The sequence below is a fragment of the Alligator sinensis genome, unplaced genomic scaffold, assembly GCF_000455745.1.
Source record: "Alligator sinensis unplaced genomic scaffold, ASM45574v1 scaffold219_1, whole genome shotgun sequence".
NCBI lineage: Eukaryota > Metazoa > Chordata > Crocodylia > Alligatoridae > Alligator > Alligator sinensis.
Window position 1 is genome coordinate 3476833 of NW_005841866.1, and position 19559 is coordinate 3496391.

Below are 19559 nucleotides of genomic sequence, written 5' to 3' on the forward strand. Positions count from 1 at the left end.
AGTGATCCTTTTGTACACAGTAATTCCTGTTGCTTCTGTGCTTTTAAAACTCCCTGCCATTGTATCCAGAGATCCATGTATGTGTATTCTAAAAAACAGAGGAACATATGAAAAAATTTCTAATACACTGGAATAAACTCCTCTGTTTACAAAAAGTGATACGAGACCTTTAGTGAGTAGGCACAGGAGACAAGATTTTGCTTCTCTGAAAAAGCTATTTGGATATCCAACTTTTTTCCCTTTTTAAAACTCCCTGCCATTGTATCCAGAGATCCATGTATGTGTATTCTAAAAAACAGAGGAACATATGAAAAAATTTCTAATACACTGGAATAAACTCCTCTGTTTACAAAAAGTGATACGAGACCTTTAGTGAGTAGGCACAGGAGACAAGATTTTGCTTCTCTGAAAAAGCTATTTGGATATCCAACTTTTTTCCCTTAGAGGCTAAGATGCATCAGCCTGCAAGGTTTTACCTCTCAAGTTTAGAGAACTATATATTCCAAACCATCATATAATTCCTGTCTCTAATTTGGCAATTTTTAAATTCAGACCTGTACCACACCCCAAATCCCAAAAGGATTTGTTGCTAAAAGCTATGCTAGTATGATTCCTGGAGTTATCATCCCAAAGCCATGCATCAGGAAACTGACATATTAATTTGCGGGGGATATTGAATTCAATGCTTACAATGGGTATTGTGGAGCCATAGGCCTGTTGCAGGGCATCTGAAGCTTAAAGGAAATAAATCACCTTCCCACCAGTGAAGCACTAAGTCATCTTCCCAATACCACTTCTCTGACACTAAATTTCCAGACCTGTGGGGAGCCCTGTTAATGAGATGACACAGCTTTGAAGGTTGGATCTTGGTCACCCCTGCAATGCCTAAATTGGCTAATATTGACCCAAAAGGATTATAGATGCTGATCATATGGCTCAATAATTTCCTGAAATATCAATTTGAAAAAAATTCTTATTTGATTTGCCGGTGTTCACAACTCTTCTGGGACTACTTGGGATAAAATTTAAAGAGACACAAAATATTCTAATGGAAAAGGTACAGGCAGGAGGATTTGAGCAAACAGCGGATTTGAAGTAAATAGAAAATACTGTGGAACTACTGAGTTTTGAACTCAACCTAAGATTTATGGTTAGCCAATCAAGAAATTGGAATAGTGCACTTGACCCACATATTCAATCAAAACAGCTTTAATCGTGAATACTCAAAAACAATAACCTAAATTGCAGAAAATAAAAAGTATTCACCAAAGCTGTATTGACTAACAAGTGAACTAGAGAATATCAAAAACACTTCTCGGAACTTAAAAAAATTATAAATTAATCTAATAAATTATTCATAGTGAATTATTTGCTGATCCCTAATTATAGAAAATAATCCTCTGTCAATAAATTGGAGGACACAAATGAGGGATAACTGGATGCTTATCCTCACAATCCCCTACGTTGAATGTGTTGCTTTAATTGCACTGGCCAGCAACCCAACTAGAAATGAGAAGGTCATTTTATCTAGGCCAACTGTGAAGATGCACTTATTTTTAATGATCCCATTCCAAACAAATACTAGAGCTCAGTTAGCTGTATTTGTTTTCTGGTTTAAAACTGTAAATATGGTCATAAATGTAAGATGATGATACTGATTTGAGTAAGTAAAACCAAAACCAAACTGGATATAAACACTGGGTGTTTTGTAGTGTACCAGAGAAGGGAAATTCTTGGTAATAAATGTAACTCAACTGGAAACATCTGTCATTGGAATAAATAATAACATTGAAGAGATGAAATATCAGCAAGATACATGTTCTAGTAACTTTTATAACTAGAGGGTGGCAGTGTGGGGAGTCTCTAACACTCCCTGAATGGAAATCGTCAGGTTCTGGCAGATGGAAATAAAACTCAATCAATGGAAGGTGTGTTTTGCACTGAGCCCAAGTACGAAGCTGTATTTAGAACCCACTGCTAGGAAGTCAGGTAGTGGACAAGAGAAACTGGGACAACAAGATAAACTCCGAATCCCTCAGATTCACAGGATGGGGACATTTTGCTTAGTGGGAAGCTGCTGAAGGAAGGTCTGGAAAGATAACAGCCGTCAGTATAGTGAGGCATCCTGAAGCTGTTGTGTTGTGCAAAGGAAATATTTGCTCTGTTCTCCAAGAAACAGAGAGGGAGGGAGTACTGTAGTGCGCAGGTTTGTTATTACCCTGAAATAGAATAGTTTTCTGATAGCATACTGTTAGGTTTACAATAATTTAGATTATTAGGAAGTATTAGCTTTACAGCTGAATACAAGGCATGACCTGTGGCCTAGCAATGCAGCTGACCACAAGGCAGATTGATAGCTAAGCCTTTGCTTGTGTCAAGTAATCATTTTAACTGTATTAAGCATTTTCTGAGTTAAAAGCAGCAAGTATCTCTGTGTCTGTGTGCTGAAAAATCAGCTACAGCAAGAAGTAAGATAAGACAGGGAAACCATTGTTCTGGGTGCACTAGTTGTGTCCTTGAGAAGTATCTACTACTGTGTAAGGTTTTGCTAACATATTATAATGTTACTGTTACTTAACTTTTAGCTTTTTAAAAAGTGCTAGTTTAGCTTAATAGAAATATGCTGTTACAAAGATTTGAAAAACACCGCCCAAGTATTGCTTTTTTTTGTTAACCATGAAGTCTTGCCTTGTTGTAATAAGTATAAAAGATCACCTCACCCTTAGGGGGGGGCCATTTTGCCTTTTGCTGGCTTTATGGTCTTTGCTCGAGCAAATAAACAGCTGTCTTTCTTTACCCGCGTTGTCTGTCAATCAAATTACAGCTAGACAACGAACCTTAGGGAGGTTTCTCCCACCACAGTACCTTTTGCATATATGTTATTATATACTGTTAGAATAACGATTCCTTTATCCATGTTGTTTCTTTTTTTTAATTATTTTTAACTTGTGTTGTTGGGATTTAAATATTAGGTCTTCCTTTGGTTCTGGTGATAACAAGTTCATCCTGTTTCACACAACTCTGGTAAAGGCAGGGAGATTACAGGCAAAGAGCACTGTGGAAGGTATCTAGCTGTCTAACCTGAGAGAGAGAGAGAGAGAGTCTACACACATATATATATATATATATATATATATATATGTGTGTAGACTCTCTCTCTCTCTCTCTCAGGTTAGACAGCTAGATACCTTCCACAGTGCTCTTTGCCTGTAATCTCCCTGCCTTTACCAGAGTTGTGTGAGCCCATAACAGATACACACATATATGTACATCCATGCAGAAAGCGTAGGGCCCGGCAGGGAGGGCACCGGGAGGGGGCGCGGGGCTGGGCCCGGCAGGACGCGGGGCCACCACCTTCCCAACATGGCGGCGGAGCCGGTGGCGCCAGAGGGCTCCAAGCCCCTGAGCGGGCTGCTGAGCGGTATCGCGCAGGCCACGTACTACGGCGCCGCCGGCATCACCGAGGAGCTGCTGCGCGGCCAGCTCTACCCCGAAGCGGCGCCCGAGGAGTTCCGCGTGCTGCTGGCCAAGCTCACGGCCGCGCTCAAGGTAGGGCCACGGCTGTCCCCGCCCCCGGCCCCTGGGCAGCCCCTGTGCCGCACGGCTGTGCGCGTGTGTATGCACGTGTGTACGCCGTCATCGGGGGTGTCTGCGTGTGCGTGCGTGCCTGTGCTGTTGGTTGTAGCCGCGTTGATCTAAGGACCTAAGCAGCAGACAAAGCTGTTTGTTTTGTGTTTTAATACGGACATCTCCCAATGCCTGACCAGGGGGGTTTGTGCTGAAAGCTTGCGAAGAAGAATTTTTCCAACTATTTAGTTGGTTTATTAAAAGATACTGTGTTTAACGGAAGAATCTTGTCTGCCTCTGTGTATGTATACACACAGGTATATAAACCTGTGTGTAAGGCACGCCCATATATATATATAGTGTGTGTGTGTGTGTGCATGTTCTAGCACAGTGGTTCTCAACCTTTTTTGTACCAGGACCCATTTGTAAACATCAATGGCCAGTCCCAACCCAGTGCCCCTCACTCCTGACCTGCTGCCACCAGCCCCCAAGCAGCCCCTCTCAGGCTGGCACTTTGCCCACCTACAAAGGAAAAGCCACCATTTCCCACGTTTTTCTCCATTAAAGGAGAATCCACTTTTAAAGTTTGTTCACAAGCCTTTCATATATTCTTGTGACCCACAGATTATAGTGTACTCAAACACACAAACGCTGTTATAGCGTACTCAAACATACAGGTTTATATATAAATCTGGGTTTCTGATAGGTTTCTATAATTATATTATTGCATAATAACTAGAGAGACTTATTTTAAGAATCTAAAGAACAATATAATATAGACATTTCAAGTGCAAACTGTGATAATCCACACCAGATGTGTGAAACATACTTGTCATCCCTGTGCTTCCCATGCCTACTCCTCACAGCTGGATGTGGACCCACTTCCAGTGGCAAGGGAAGCAGCAGTAACTGGCACATGTGCCTGAGCCATTGTGGTGGCTCAGGGTGCTGTCAAACATTAATGCTGCTGTCACTCATCCTGATGTTGCCAAAATGGGTTCCCAACTGGGATCTCTCTACCCTGAAATTCAGTGATGGTAGCCAACATAACTGAGCTGGGAGGAGGTGCAGTCATGGCAGCAGCCCCAGGCACTGTCTTTCTCAGAGGGGTGCAAAAGCAGTCAGCTACTGCAGTCTGCATGACTGGAGCAGGTGCTGTCCTCTGCATTGTGTGGCTGTCCTCAGTGCAGAGTTACCATGCTACCTATCTGATAGTGGCATTAAACCACCCTGGCTCATGGAACTGTGAGAACTAATGCCCACAAATTCCCAGCCCTTTCATGAGTCCTGTGGACCAGATGACATGGTACCAAGTGCTGGATCTGACCCAGGGGCTTGAATTATCAACATTAGAACATCTGTTTGCTGCAGGTTTATTAATTATTTCCTTTTGTCTTTGGTTTTTAAGAAGCCCAGCCAGTTCTCCATCTGTTTTACTCTGCTTTTTGCATAGAAATATCTTCTAGTAGCCCTAGTCTGTTTTTCTTCCCCACCCCCCGCCCTTCCTACTTCAGCTTTTTCTATCAACCTAATTTTAATTAGTATAATTCACTGGCTTTTTCTGGGATATTTTATGAAGTTCCTCTCTCTTTTTAGGTTGTACATGTCTTTCAGTTGTTTTAAAGTTTCATTATCAATATAATTAGTTATTTAAATGAATTTGTCTCTGATAAGTTCTTTCATCATATCTTTCCATAATATTAAGGATGATATCTTGGATAGATTGTTCTTCATATATTTACGTTTTCTTTGTTTCCTCATTATAGTTCTTTGTATTCAATTTCTATTCGTCCTCCAAGTTTTCCTATCATTGTTGATCTGTCATAAAGTAAACACTTGTTTCAGAGGACCATGATCTGAAATACTGATGGCTTCAAAGGTGCAGTTAGTAAAATTTAGTCATAGAAATCCTGCCAGTGAACACACAATCAATTTTTGAATAAGAATTTTGAGGGAATGAGAAAAAAGCATAGTTGAGGCATAAACTTCTAGAGTATAGTTGGCCACTTCTGCACACCTGCCTCAACTTCAGCTACCAAATGTACATGATTCTCAGATGTGGTGATGATTTGTCATTGACTGCACTACTGTCTGCCCACTTACCCTTTTGTGCTCCCTCAAAGGGGTGTGCCCCACAACTTGGGAAACTGGTGCAGTCTCTTCCTGTGGGGTTAAAGATCCTCCATATGTCTTTACATTTATTTACAAGTAGAAATTGTTTTGTGATAGGGCTGTGCGAGGCTTCGGACAGTGCTTCAGATCTGGAGAAGCTTCGGACACTTTGGCGTCCAAAGCAGCATGTCCGGATCGAAGCGCTGGCTTCGTCAGGCTTTCTGAAGCAGTTCAGAGCTTCATATACCCATAGGGTATAATGGGAAATCAATTAAATATCTATAACTTTGTTGGTTTTTGTCTGATTTGGATGAAATTTGCAGGGGTGATAGCCTCCGCTAAGTATGAAGCCTGCCAAGTTTCAAGAAGATTGGTACAGGGGTTGGGGAGAACTGCACCCCAAATTCTTGAAAGCAAAACTTGTGTCACGTCTATGTGTTACAATACAGGGGGGTGAAAACTGCGGGCGTGGTGGCCCCTGGTGAGGCCACAAAGCCTGCCAAGTTTCTAGGAGATAAGTGCAGGGGTTTGGGGGGAGCTGCACCCCAAATTCTTGAAAGCAAAACTCATGTCACATCTATATGTTACACCACGGGGGGGGGGGGGGGCGGTGAAAACTGCAGGGGTGGTAGCCCCTGGTGAGGCCACAGAGCCTGCCAAGTTTCTAGGAGATAAGTGCAGGGGTTTGGGGGGAAGTGTACCTCAAGCTGCTGACAAGCAAAACTCGTGACACAGATGACCCTGTGTGTATTAAGGGTAAGGGGGCTGAAAACTGCAGTGGTGGTGCCCCTGCTGCAGCCACGAAGTCTGCCAAGTTTCAAGGAGATAAGCGCAGGGGTTTGGGGGGAACTGCATCTCAAGCTGACTAACCCGACAAGCAAAACTTGTGACATTAGGTGACACTGTGTGTGTTAAGGCGTAGCAGGGTGAAAGCTGCAGGGATGGTGGCCCCTGCTGCGGCCACAAAGCCTGCTAGCTGTCGAGGAGATAGGTGCAGGGGGGTTCTGGGGCCCTGCACCCCTAGCTGCTGACAGGCAAAACTTGTGACACGGGTGTTTGTGCAGCTGTGTCTATCTTGGGGGGACAGAGACCGTCCGTCCCACAAGCACCCATGGCACGAGTTTTGCCTGTCAGCAGCCAGAGGTGCAGGGCCTCAGAACCCAGAAGCCCTGCACCTATCTCCTCAACAGCTGGCAGGCTTCATGGCCGCAGCAGGGCTGCCATCCCTGCAGCTTTCATCCTGCTGCACCTTAACACACGCAGTGTCACCCAAGTCACGAGTTTTGCTTGTCTGCAGCTTGATGTGCAATTCCCCCCAAACCCCTGCACTTATCTCCTAGAAACTTGGCAGGCTTCGTCACCTCAGTGGGGGCCAGCACCCCTGCAGTTTTCACCACTCTGAGGTGTAACACAGATGTGACATGAGTTTTGCTTTCAAGAATTTGGGGTGCAGTTCCCCCAAGCCCCTGCACCGATCCTCTTGAAACTTGGCATACTTCATGCTCTCAGCAGAGGCTACCACCCCTGCAAGTTTCATCCAGATTAGACAAAAACCAACAAAGTTATAGATATTTCATTGATTCCCCGTTACACCCTATGGCTGGATCTCCGAGGTGGTTCCGAAGCTTTGGAGCCGCTTTGGCCGGATCGAAGCGGAAACCTGGTCTGGAGCTCCGGATTGGATCCCTGGCATCCAAAGCAGCCGGATCCGAAGCCGGATCGAATAGCTGCCTACTCGCACGGCCTACTTTGTGGTTCCAGCTCCTGTATCTAACTTTCCCTTTTAGATCTATCCAGTGGCATTAATGCGCACTTTAAATCCCTATTACAACAGTTCTTTTAGGGCCTATCATGGCTTTTTATTAGAATGCATGAAGTCAAAAATTTCCAGTTTTTATTAGGAGAGCAAAAATTCACAAGACTGACTACACATTCCCTTGTGAGACTCCTAACTAAGAGGCATCTGTCTTTTTTAACTTCGTAAATTTCCTCTACTTCAAATGTTATTATTTTATTAATCCCAGTAATTATCCCTCTGTTTTTGTTGTTGTTTGATCATGGGACAGAAAATACTTATCCATTTTGCTTTAAACCTATGAATCTCTTTTCTGAAAGTATCTACTGCAGTGATTCTTAACCAACTTAGACTCAAGATACCCCTCGGAAAGTGCCAGTTCTTTCGCTTTTTTTTTTTTACTACAGAAAAATAATAGCTAACTTAGAAAGACCATAACAGTCGCAACATTTTTAACACTATGGATTCCTATTTTAAATCTCTGGGTTTATCTTGTGAATCTTGCACACTTAACACTACATGCTGCCTGGGCACGTTATTTGGGCGCACTGGTCTGTTGCAAAATAGTATCCTAGCCAGCCCGTGTCTCTTGTCCCAGGTTCACCTCTATTTTTTTCCATAAGAGAAGGACTTGTGGAGCTGGGAAGAAGTTAACAGAAGCCCTTTAAAATGGTTTTTGGACTTGCCGTCACTGTTTTTTCCATCTTATCTTCAATAAAGACTAGTGGGATGAGTGAAAATGCAGGTTTAATATTGTTAATGTGATTATTTTAAGCAGGGCTTGTGCGAGCACAGGGAAAGCACATTTGCTACTGGAGTGTGCTCAGTAGTGCCCCATTCTTGTAGCCTTTGTTAAAAAGGAAACGTGCCTGACATACATGCCTTGATTCATTTTACACTGGTTCACTGTAGTGCTTTATAAGAAGTATCAGTCTTGGCAAGACTGTTAGCCTCAAATAGGATTATGTTCTCCCTTTTGGAGACTTTAAGTTGCCTAGAATTTTGATGAGAACAGTAATAACAGTTAAATTAACAAATTGCCTAGGGTTGTGACATTTTTCCCAGAAGCCCTTGCACCCACCCAGACAAATAAATATTGTTACTTGACAGCTTTCTCTTAAGAGCCCATATTTTATGAATAGCTAAACTAATTATTTTCATGAAAATGTCTGCTGTGAATAATCATAGAACAAGTAGGAAATAAGAGGCAAGGCAACCAAAATATTTTATACATCAAACAGATTTGTCAGCTATTCACAATAGGAGAGAGAAGCTTCCATCTGGTGATGGAAGTGTCTAGTGTTTTGTTTGTTTTTTTCCTTTTCTGTCATATTCTGCTAGGAAATTATAGCCATTGGCCTAATGTAGTGAACAGTGATGCTTTGCTTAGTGCTGTTGGTAAAGATGTATGCAACAGCCCACTGGCCTTTTCATTTCTCAGATATGGCTTAAATAATCACTGCCAAATAGTGGGGAAAAATGTTAAGCTGTTTAGGAATTTGTGTTATTACTGGTTATGACTTTTTTGGGATAATTTGTGAATGTATGAACAGCTATAGCACACAAACTAGCTAAAATTTGAAAGAAGTTTTGAAATGGGTGAATTATGATGTTATAACCCTTCCATTCAGCAATGAATATTCCTGTTGTCCTTTTACCAAAAACTGTTTTTTATCTATTGTAAAAATACAAAACAAACAGCTTCTACACTGTGATTGTAAACATATAGTTTTGTAACTTTTATCCCGTACTACTAATATTATTGACATTGATTAAGCTGTTCTTCAGAATCATAGAAAATGAGGGTTGGAAGGGACCTCAGGAGGTCATCTAGTCCAACCACCTGCTTAAAGCAGGCCCATCCCCAACTAGATAATCCCACCCAAGGCTTTGTATAGCTGGGTCTTAAAAACCTCCAAGGATGGAGAATCCACAACCTCTCTGAGTAACCTGTTCCCGTGTTTTACTACCCTCCTAGTGAGAAAATTCTTCCTAATATCTAACCTAAACTACCCTTGCTGCAGCTCGAGATCATTGCTCCTTGTTCTGTCATCTGCCACCACAGAGAACAGTCTAGTTTAGGGGCGGGCAAAACATGGCCCAGAGTCTGGATCTAGTTCGCCAGGCAATTTTATCCAGCCACCAACTAATTATACCCTGCCCAGCCCAAGTGCCTTGCTCCCACCCTCGTGCTCAGAAGGGCCCAGCCCAGCCAGCATGCAGCTTCAGGGTGGCGCTATTGGTGCCTCTGCTGCAGCTGCTGGGGGACCTGCTCAGCTGACCAAAATAGATTTTTTGTAATAAAATTAAAATATTTTATAGTAGGTGTTTGACTTTTTAGTATATGGTTAGGTTTTTTTCTGGTTCCAAGATGGCAACCCCGCCCCTCCCAAAACGAGTACTTCCAGGGGCAGGGGGAGGGACTTCTGGTGGCAAAGGTTAGGGGTTAACGGGTGGGACTTCCAGTTCCAAGATGGCAACCATGGGGTGGGGCATCTGTCAAGGGGCGAGGCTACCCTTGCAGCCCTTGACAGCTCACCAAACCTTGTTAAGCGGCCCTCCAGCTGAAATAGTTGCCCAACCAGGCGTAACTCTGTCTTCTTTGGAGCCACTCTTCAGATAGTTGAAGGCAGAACTGTCACTCAGATCCAGGGCTCCTGTGGAATATTGGGAATGATGGGACTCTAGTGTAGGACAGGACTCTTTATGCCTCCAGGTTTTTGGTCCTTTTTCAATTTCTGGATGACAGATGTTATAAAAAATGATGCTGCAAAAGGTGTGCCCTCTTTATGTTCCAAGTGTCCCTGTTAGGTACTTCTCTATGAAATACGATCTTTTTTTCTATTGAAAACAATATCTTTGTTGTTCAGTTCTGCTCACTGTGATATACCATATTTATATATATGAGCTGATGCTTCAGATTTCATCCCAGCCTTATTGTAATGATTGAACCAGCAGCCGTGATATCTGCTCGAATCAAAACAGCATGCAACTCATTCTTCTGTGATTGTGTTGGATCTGCCATTCTGATTGCAATCTTCATGTTTGTCAGCAAACTAAGGAGGGAGGCATTTGCCAAATGTTTTTCAGTTTTATATCAGCCCTTTAGAGAACCATGTTCTTAACACATGGCAAAGTCAGTTAAGCTCCAATTCTTACTCTGACAATGGCTCCCTCTGGCCCATGGCAAGTTGTTATCTTTCTGTTTTATTCCCAATTTATATATGTTGAAACTAATACCTGTTTCATGGAATCTTGAAAACTAAACACCTGATTCTGTAAATCTTTGTTATAGGTGTATACCTTAGGATCATAAAAGTAGGGCTTAATAAGGGACCTGAGGAGGTAATCTACTTAGTATATCTTCCCACTTAAGGCAGGATCCTCCCTATATAAAACATCCTACACAACTGTTTGTCTAACCTGTTCTTAAAACCCTGGTTTACTAATTATTTTTATTAATTAAAAATATTTCTTCTTTCTGTCACAGTTTTTGGGATGTACTGACTGTATGTCCCCCTCTCTCCTGTTTCTTATTGTAAATGTGGCTTCTTTATTTCCTCATTGCATTCTCTCTTCCCATTAATTTCTTTCCATCGCATTGAGAATATTTTACTTGCACCTATTTCTGCTCTTGGATCTTATTGAATTCATGGTATTTATTTTTCTTTTATTTACCCTCTCAAGCTTTTTGTGTGTCCAGTTTTAATGGGTTTTGTACTCTTTCTGATCTGATTGTTTTTCAATGTCGGTATTCCTTTCTCATGTTCCCCATGTTTTTGTTAGGGCTTCCTTTTCTGGGACTTTTTGACTTTCCTTTTCTAAATCTCTGAGAGCCATGGTGAGCAGTTGGAGGAGGGTTTTTAGCTACTGAAGTAAGATAAAAGAATTATGAAATAGGATAACTCATGGTAAACAGCCTTAAATCCCCCAAACTGGAAAATCCTTTACAGACTACTCCATGTTAGATCCTGGTAGTTTAATGTCACGTGCTGCAGAAATATGGCAGCTATTTTATACAAAACACTGCCTTCTATTTTAGGGTTGTATGGGAAAAAAAATTATCCAACTGCAACAGGCAGGGAAGTTCAGATTGACAGGATTCAATTGCTAGAACTGGAATGTAATTGGGAATAATAGGGTTAACGTGTCTGCTCTCCTGGAGGACTTCCATGGTTTCTTCAGTGACTACATGAATTCAAGCCCTCATTTTTAGCCAGTTTCAAAAGCACTGCACCTTTTAAGACTAAGCTGGAGCATTGGCAAGAGTATTACTAACTGACTCACAACAGGGATCCAGGGAGCTCCTGTTACTTTAAGAGGGGAAAGCAGTAGGATAGAGTCATGTTCTGCAGGAGACAGCTGAGCTAGGGCCAGGTGCATTTTGTGTAAGCAACCAGAAGAAAGCCCAGAGAAGGGTTATGGGGCTGCCTATAAGAATTTAGGAGTTGGCTACACTACAGTAAGCACCCTCCGACCCCTTCACACATCTATGCTCTCCTACATCCTTGCACGCTCCCACAGACTTCCCTGGAGGGAGCTGCTCTCCACCACACTGCTTGGCTGCCATATGCATGTGTGCGTGTGCGTCCCCTGCATCCTGCTCCCCCCTGCCCCAAGCAGCCCCTTGCAGGTTGGACCCCTGCCAGCCTGCAAGGGGAAACCCACAGTTTCTTGGGTTTTTCTCCTGTAAAGATCCTCATTTTGCCACAGCAAATGGAAAACCTGGATCCCTGTTGATATGTCATAGTCTTAGCTTTCATAGTTAGATGTATATCCTGGTAAACAACTAGTGTTTCCTTTAAAAAAACAAACATCTGAGCATATTTGGAAGTGTTTGAGATTAGTATACTTGTATCCTGTCTGTGGAGACTATAGCAAATTCATTAAATCTGATTACTATATTTACTCAAGTAGAAGATGACCCAGATTAGAAGACAACCTCCCCAATAACTAAATTCTATATATGAAAAAAATATACATCTGTTTATAATTTTCCAGGTATAGATTCTAAGTTTTGGAAGTTTGCCTTGAATATGTCCCCTTCCCACTGCTACAGCAGGGGAAATAAATCTGGGGGGTCAGGTAACCCTTTACTCTGCTTCCCCCAACTTTTTCTCCTCCTCTTCTTACTGTCAGACCTTGCTTTCCCTGAGCACGTGGAAGTACTCCAGTCATACACGCACATATACATATACATGTGTCTGTATTTATATATGTGTGTATGTATAGTGCGTGTGTGTGTATATATATATATATGTGTGTGTGTGTGTAGTGTGTGTATATGTATATATATATGTGTGTGTTTCTTTCATAGATTTCATAGACATTAGGGCTGGAAGGGACCTTGGAAGATTGTCGAATCCAGCTCCCTGCCACAGGGGCAGAAAGTCAGCTGGGGTCACAGGATCCCAGCAAGATAAATGTCCAATTGACTCTTAAAGGAATCCAGAGTAGGTGCTTACATCGCCTCTGGAGGCAGTCTATTCCAGGCCATGGGGGCTTGGACTGTAAAGAAGTTCTTTCTTATGTCCAGCCTAAAATGGTCTTGGAGAAGTTTGTGACCATTTGACCTTGTCATCCCATGGGGTGCTCTGGTGAACAGGCATTCCCCCAGATCCTGATGTACACCCCTTATATACTTATAGGCAGCCACCAGTTCCCCCCTGAGCCTGCACTTTTCCAGGCTGCAGAGTCTCATGGCTCTCAGCCTCTCATTATAAGGTCTGTTCTCCTGCCCTCTGATCATGCGCATGGTTCTCCTCTGGACACTCTCAACCATCTCCACATCCTTTTTAAATTGTGGAGTCTAGAATTGGATACAGTATTCCAGCTGTGGCCTCACCAAGGCCAAGTACAGCGGGAGGATGACATCCTGGGAATTGCTAGAGAAGCATCTATGGATGCAAGCCAGAGTTTTGCTTGCTTTGCCAGCTGCAACATCACATTGGTGGCTCATGTTCATCTTGTGGTCAGTCATAACCCCCAAGTCCCTTTCGGCTGTGATGCTAGCAAGCGTAGCACTGCTGAGCCTATAATCATGCTGTGGATTTTTCTTCCCAGGGTGGAGTACCTTGCATTTTTCGGAGTTGAAGGCCATCAGGTTTTCTTCTGCCCATTTTCCGAGCCTGTCAAGGTTGGCCTGGATCACCATCCTGTTCTTGGGTCTGCACGCTTTTCCCCAAAGTTTGGTGTCATCAGCGAACTTGGCCAATCCACTTCTGCCACCAGTGTCCACATCACTAATGAAGATGTTGAAAAGGATAGTCCCAAGGACAGAGCCTTGGGGGGACCCCACTGGTCATGGTGCACCACAATGATTGACTTCTGTCAACTACTACACTCTGGGTCCAACTTTGAAGCCAATTCCCCAGCTAGTGGACTGTGATGTAGCCAAGACCTCAATTGGCCAGTTTTTCTATAAGACTGTCATGGGATACCAGATCAAAAGCTTCTTTAAAGTTGAGATAGATGACATCAATCTCTTCTCCCTTATCCAGGTGATATGTCACCTGGTTATAGAAGGAGATAAGATTGGTCAGGCAAGACCTACCCGCAACAAACCTGTGCTGGCTATCCCTTAAGAAGTTGCCTTTAGCCAGTTTGTCAAGACTGGTCTCTTTGATAATTTTTTTCCAAGATCTTCCCGGGGATGGAGGTCAGGCTGATGGGCCTGTAGTCCCCTGGATCTACTTTCCTCCCTTTCTTGAAAATAGGCACCACATTGGCCTTCTTCCAATCCTTGGGCACTTGACCTGAGCACTACGAGTTCTCGAAGATCCGTGCCAGTGGCCGAGCTATGATGCTTGCTAGCTCTTTAAGTACCCTGGGGAGTAAGCTGTCTGGGCCAGCTGACTTGAAGGTGCCCATCCTCTCAAGGTGTTCCTTCACATGGTCAGCATTGATGAAGGGTAACAGTTCTCCCTCACCCTTGCTGTCCCATACCGTACTGAGCAGGGCTGTCCCTTGGGGCTGATGAAAAACCGATGCAAAATGCCCGTTGAGCATCGGTTGTCAGTTGACCCATATGGTTTAGCACGGGTCCAGTGTTACCCTTGCTTTTCCTCCAGCTCCCCATATATCTAGAAAAGGACTTTTTATTGTCCTTGATAGCTGTAGTTAGAGTTCCGTTGTAGCCTTGGCTTTCCTGGCTTGCTCCCTACAGGGCTGGACCAGTGCAGAGTACTCCTCCTTTGGGGTAGATCCAGCCTTCCATCCTTTATAGGCCTTTCCTTTTAGTCACAGGAGGTCCACTAGTTCCCTGCAGAGCCAAGGGGGCTGCTGTTCCCTTTTGCTGCCTTCCTCCAAGACAGGTTAGACATTGCTTGTGCTTCCAGGATCGCTCCCTTGAGGAGCAACCACTCTTCCTGAACTCCGCTCCCCTTTGAGTTGTGGTCCCTTAGGGCCATACCAACAAGCCTCCTGAGCTTGTCAAAGTCAGCTTTCCTGAAGTCAAGGACTTCTGTATTGCTGACTGACTCGCCTGCTTTACGGCGGATGGTGAAGGTGATCAGCTCATGGTCGCTGTCTCCCAGCTTCCCTTAGATAGTTACATCACTGATTAAGTCATCCCCCATTGCCAGCACCAGGTTGAGCAGCGCTTTGCCTCTCGTTGATACCTAGACTTCTTGAGTCAGATAGAGTTCATCCACGCGCATGAGGAAGCTTTGTGACCGTTCGGATATGGCCGAGTGCTCTTCCCACGAGATGTCATGGGAGATTTCAACTACCCAGACAACCATTTCCCTGGAGCGTGCGGCCTCAGCCAGTTCCCTGGCGAACTCCTGGTCAAGCTCTTGATCATGGCCAGGAAGTTTGTAGTAGACCCCCACCACTGTGTCCCCTGTGCCTTGTTCGCCACAGATTTTGACCCAGAGAGTCTCCAGTCGTCTCCCCTGGGTGCCAATGTCAGCTTGCAGGGATGCGTAGCTTTCCTTGACGTAGAGAGCTACCCCTCCCCAGCCCCTTTTGTCCACACGATCTCTCCTCTACAGGGTATAGCCATCTATACCTGTGGCCCAGTCGTATGTGGAGTCCCACCAGGTCTCTGTTATCCCTATGAGATCATAATCCTTTTGGTTTAGCAGGAGGACCAGTTCCTCCTGTTTGTTCCCCAGGCTCCTGGCATTGGTGTACAGGCATGTAAGTGTCCCCTTGGGCCATTGCCTTTCCTACAGATCGCTCTGGGGCTGGGGTAGGGGTGGGTTCCCTTGAGTGCCTTAGCCTGCTGGGTTTACAAAAACTGCCCAGTGGGCTTGCAGTGACGGTAATCCCCGCATCCCCCAGTGTGCTCAGTTTAAAGCCCGGTCGAGTAGGTCAGCCAGTCTGGTTGAGAAGAGCCTCATCCGCAGCGGAGTGAAGTAGAGGCTGTCTCTTCCCAGCAGCCCACTGCCTCCCTCACCAAAGAGCGGGCTGTGATCGTGGAAGCTGATGACACCAGCGGAGCAGTCTCTGGTTGACTACCTCAACCCGTCTCTCCCTCCTCAGCCCATGACCCACAACTGGGAGGAGTGAGAAAAAGACCACCTGCGCCCCCAACCCCCTAAGCCCTGCTCCCAGAGCCCTGTAGTCTCTCGTGACCCGGCTGGGATTGCTCAGAGCCATGTCATTGGTGCCCACATGGATAAGGAGCATAGGGTAGTGTTCGGAGGGCCAGAGAATCTTTGGGATCCTCTCACCTATGTCCCAGATGCGAGCCCCCGAGAAGTAGCAGATCTCCCGGGCTAGGGGGTTTGGGTGGCAGATTGCCCCCTCAGTCCCCCTCAGGAGGGAGTCTCCCACGAAGACCACTCTGTGTTTTGTCTTGGGGAGAGTGGGGGTGGGTGATCCTCCCTTGCCTGCCAGAGCTGGCAGTTCTGCAGGCTCTGCTGGGACTGCAAGAGGTTCATACCTGTTGCAGAGCCCCAGAGGGGGTGGAGCCTTGATGCGGCAGGCCTTGGGGCCCTTGACCACCTTGGTCCAACCCGCTGGCTGGACAGCATGGGAGATCCCTGAGTCCTCCCTTGCCCTGGAGAGTGACCTTGGTCTACCCTCTGCCTCCAGGGGGTGAAGGGCCTGGCAGTAGGAGTCTATCTCCTGCTCGCCATCCCTGATGGCATGCAGTCTCTGGACTACGGCCTGGAGCTCCTCTATCTGGTGCCCCAGAGACTCCAACAGTGGAGCAAACCTCGCAAGGGGAGTTGGCCATGCTCCCAGTCCCAGGAGCCTGCAAACGTGGCAGGCAGCCCCCCAGCCAAGAGCCAGAGGCTCTATCTGCATGGAGCCCGGAACCATGGGCTCCATCTGGGTGAAGGTCTCTGAGGTGCCAGAGTGGGAGGCCGCAGACTCAGAAGAGACCCTCGGGGTGTGGCGTGTGCCCGTCTGCATTTTACTGGTGGTAGTCTGGCTACTAGTGTGACTACCTACCCTAGGGGCGCACTGGCAAGGCTGTGGGCCCTCCCGCTCACCCTCCTGCACAAACTCCCATGCTAACGCACACGCCGGGCAGACAAGCACGCCTGGTCACGAGGCTCCGGTCGTGTGGGTCCCTGGGGCCTGGGCGAAGTAGGAGCCGGGTGGGGGCATGTCCCTCCTCAGCTCTGACTCAGCTGCCCCGCAGCTGTCTGGGTTGGGGTCCCTCCCTCCCTGCCACGGGCCCCACCTACCTCTGGCTGCGCTGGGGGTTCAAGTTGGGGTCCCGCTGGGGGGTCCTGGGGGTCCCTGGGCTCAACAGGGGCGCAACTGGCTTCCGCCCATTGTGTGTGTGTGTATGTATATGTGTGTGTATATTGTGTGTGTGTGTGTGTGTATGTATATGTGTGTGTGTATAAATATAAAATCCATGTGTTTTTTTAGGGGACGTTTTTATGATAGGAAATAATTTTTTAGTTGTTTAGGATGAAATTTAGCATGGGGGGGTTCACTTTTCTAATTCTGACTTTTAAATAAGCCACTATTTTGTCTCTGGAGCAATTTTCCTTCTGCAGTTGTGTCTCTGAGGTTTTTCTTTCCATGATCTCACTTTTTAAGTTAAATGTATTCCGTTGTTATCTGCCTTCTCATTCCAGAACCTCATACTTTGTCCTCATAATATTTTACTGATTTCCCCCTGAGAAAGTAATGCTTGGTGGCAGGGGGGCCAGTGCTGTTGGAGGGCAAGCTTTGAAAAAGGAGCCTCTATTTCTTTTAGATTTTTTTCTCTCTTGTCTTCTGCAAGGCAAATTTTTCCAAAGCTTCCTATATCAGCAGATTGTAGAGAAATGTAACATGGGCGAATACACTACTGAGTAAATGGATCTGTACTCTTGACACCATGGCTTTGAAGCATCACTTCTATGTCCTTAAAAAAAATGCTACTGCCTTACAAAAAAATCTAATTTGATGGAAGAATGAGAGATCTTAAAGGGCGATTATGACTCCATCTGGAATATGAGTCTGGAGCAATTCCATTCTATTCCGTTAGGTGGCGGTACAATACCAGTTTTGCTGCAAATGATTACTTGTTAAATGGGTTGGAAGTATTTTTGTTTGCTTCAGTACAAACTGTATGTACATTGGCCAACTGACAATAAAAATTTCCCACAGAGAATCTAAATATTTGGGTGTTTTGATTTATGAATATTCATTTCTACAAACATTGGGTATATTTAACATCTGTAATACATACCTTGGTATTTCACTTTTGTTGAAATATTTTGGCCATATTCATTAAGTCATTTCAGAGGTGTTGGAAAGTAGTACTATTTCAGTATAAAACTCTCTCGACAGTGATTTTGTTTTAACTTCCCTGTTTGCTGCTCAAGAGGCTTGCAGTACTGTTTGGTATTTTGTTCTGCTGTGCCAGTATCATGCACGGTTTATGTAAGTGTTGTCTCAAGGCCATTCCTATCCGGTGATGTGCTTAGCTCCTTCTAGCAATTATTCACACCCTTAGGCAGCATCTATTTAACAAGAAACCTCTTGATCTTAACGTGATCTAAGGGCGTGTGTGGGAGAGCTGAGTGCCACTACTGTTTAAAATTGGTATTGGGGAAGAGCCACAGCACATTTCAGATGCTTCAAAGGCTGATTAGTGCCAGTAGGATACAAAGGCCCTAAAGTGTGTTATGTGCCCTCTAGGGACTCACTGCAGCCCTTTGCCTATGAAGCTGCTGCTGTTTCCCAGAGAGAGAAGTCCCAAACCATTACCGCTTCTGCTTGACTCAGATTTGGAGTTAGGAGCCTGGAGTCTTATGAAGGAAGATAGCCCAGACATCAGCGGATAGGGCTAGAGACCATCTTCAGTTCATTTTGGAGAGAGGGGTGCCAAGGCCTAAGTTGGAGTCTTCAGGGTTTCTGCTGGCAACAGTTTTGAGGGGAATGGAAATATTTTAGTTTCCTTTTTGAGAGGGGCTGCTCCACCAGATGCCCTCTGATTTCTCACTGTGGTGGGCTTATCTGATGAAACTCTAGCAGCAGGCCCAGTGCTTGCTGAGCTCCAGCCAGGCTAGCCGTACATCTTTCAGCCCAAAAGTCTGGCGACCTACACAGTCCTTCCCACCAGTGTTCTCCCAGGATTGGATCCGTCTCCCTGTTCTGCATCCTGAGAGAGAGGGCTCACCATTGCTTTATTCTTTCAAAGCAGTGGTTTTCGATCATTTTGGACTCATTTGGCAGCCCTCCATAACTTTTGTGAATTGAGTGGCATCAATTTAAAAAAAATTAATGTATATGTTACAGTGCTTACCTTCTTGCAGAGGAGCTGGGCAATAGGGGTGGAGGATGAGTCAGAAAGAGACCATCCTAAGCTTGCACTTATCAGTTTATTTCCTCACACTTCAGCTTTCAAAAGATCTCAGGGCACCATGCTTGAGAATCACTGCTTTACAGGGTTTGAAGTCCCTTGACAAGTAGTTGCTTTCTGTTCCTCCCCACCCTGGGTTCAGGATATCTTGTGCTCATTCTCTTCTTTCCACTCAAGGACTTTTTTTAATTGATGAAGGGGTTTTTCTGAACTATAAGGCTTGTGGCCTTGGGAGTTAATAACTGCTTGATGTGCGATTTTTTTTTTTTTTTTTTTTTTTTTATTCCTAGAAGTAAATTTTTTTAAAAAAAAATTTTTTTTTAC

At 44.9% G+C, this 19559-nt stretch overlaps 1 protein-coding gene across 10 annotated transcripts in view; it reads left to right on the top strand.

The window, feature by feature from the left end:
* Positions 1–19559, top strand: part of COMMD1 (copper metabolism domain containing 1) — a 261731-nt gene that overhangs the window by 1236 nt on the left and 240936 nt on the right. For 8 of the 10 annotated variants that reach the window (XM_014525903.2, XM_025192260.1, XM_014525899.2 and 5 more), the window contains exon 1: positions 3338–3549. The exons of 1 other annotated variant lie outside the window; for it this stretch is intronic. In XM_014525903.2, coding sequence (XP_014381389.1) covers positions 3364–3549 — 186 coding nt within the window. In that variant the 5' untranslated portion in view covers positions 3338–3363. Of the gene's footprint in view, positions 1–3337; positions 3550–19559 lie in introns of those variants that run through there. One more of the 10 variants, XM_025192286.1, reaches the window with a different exon arrangement.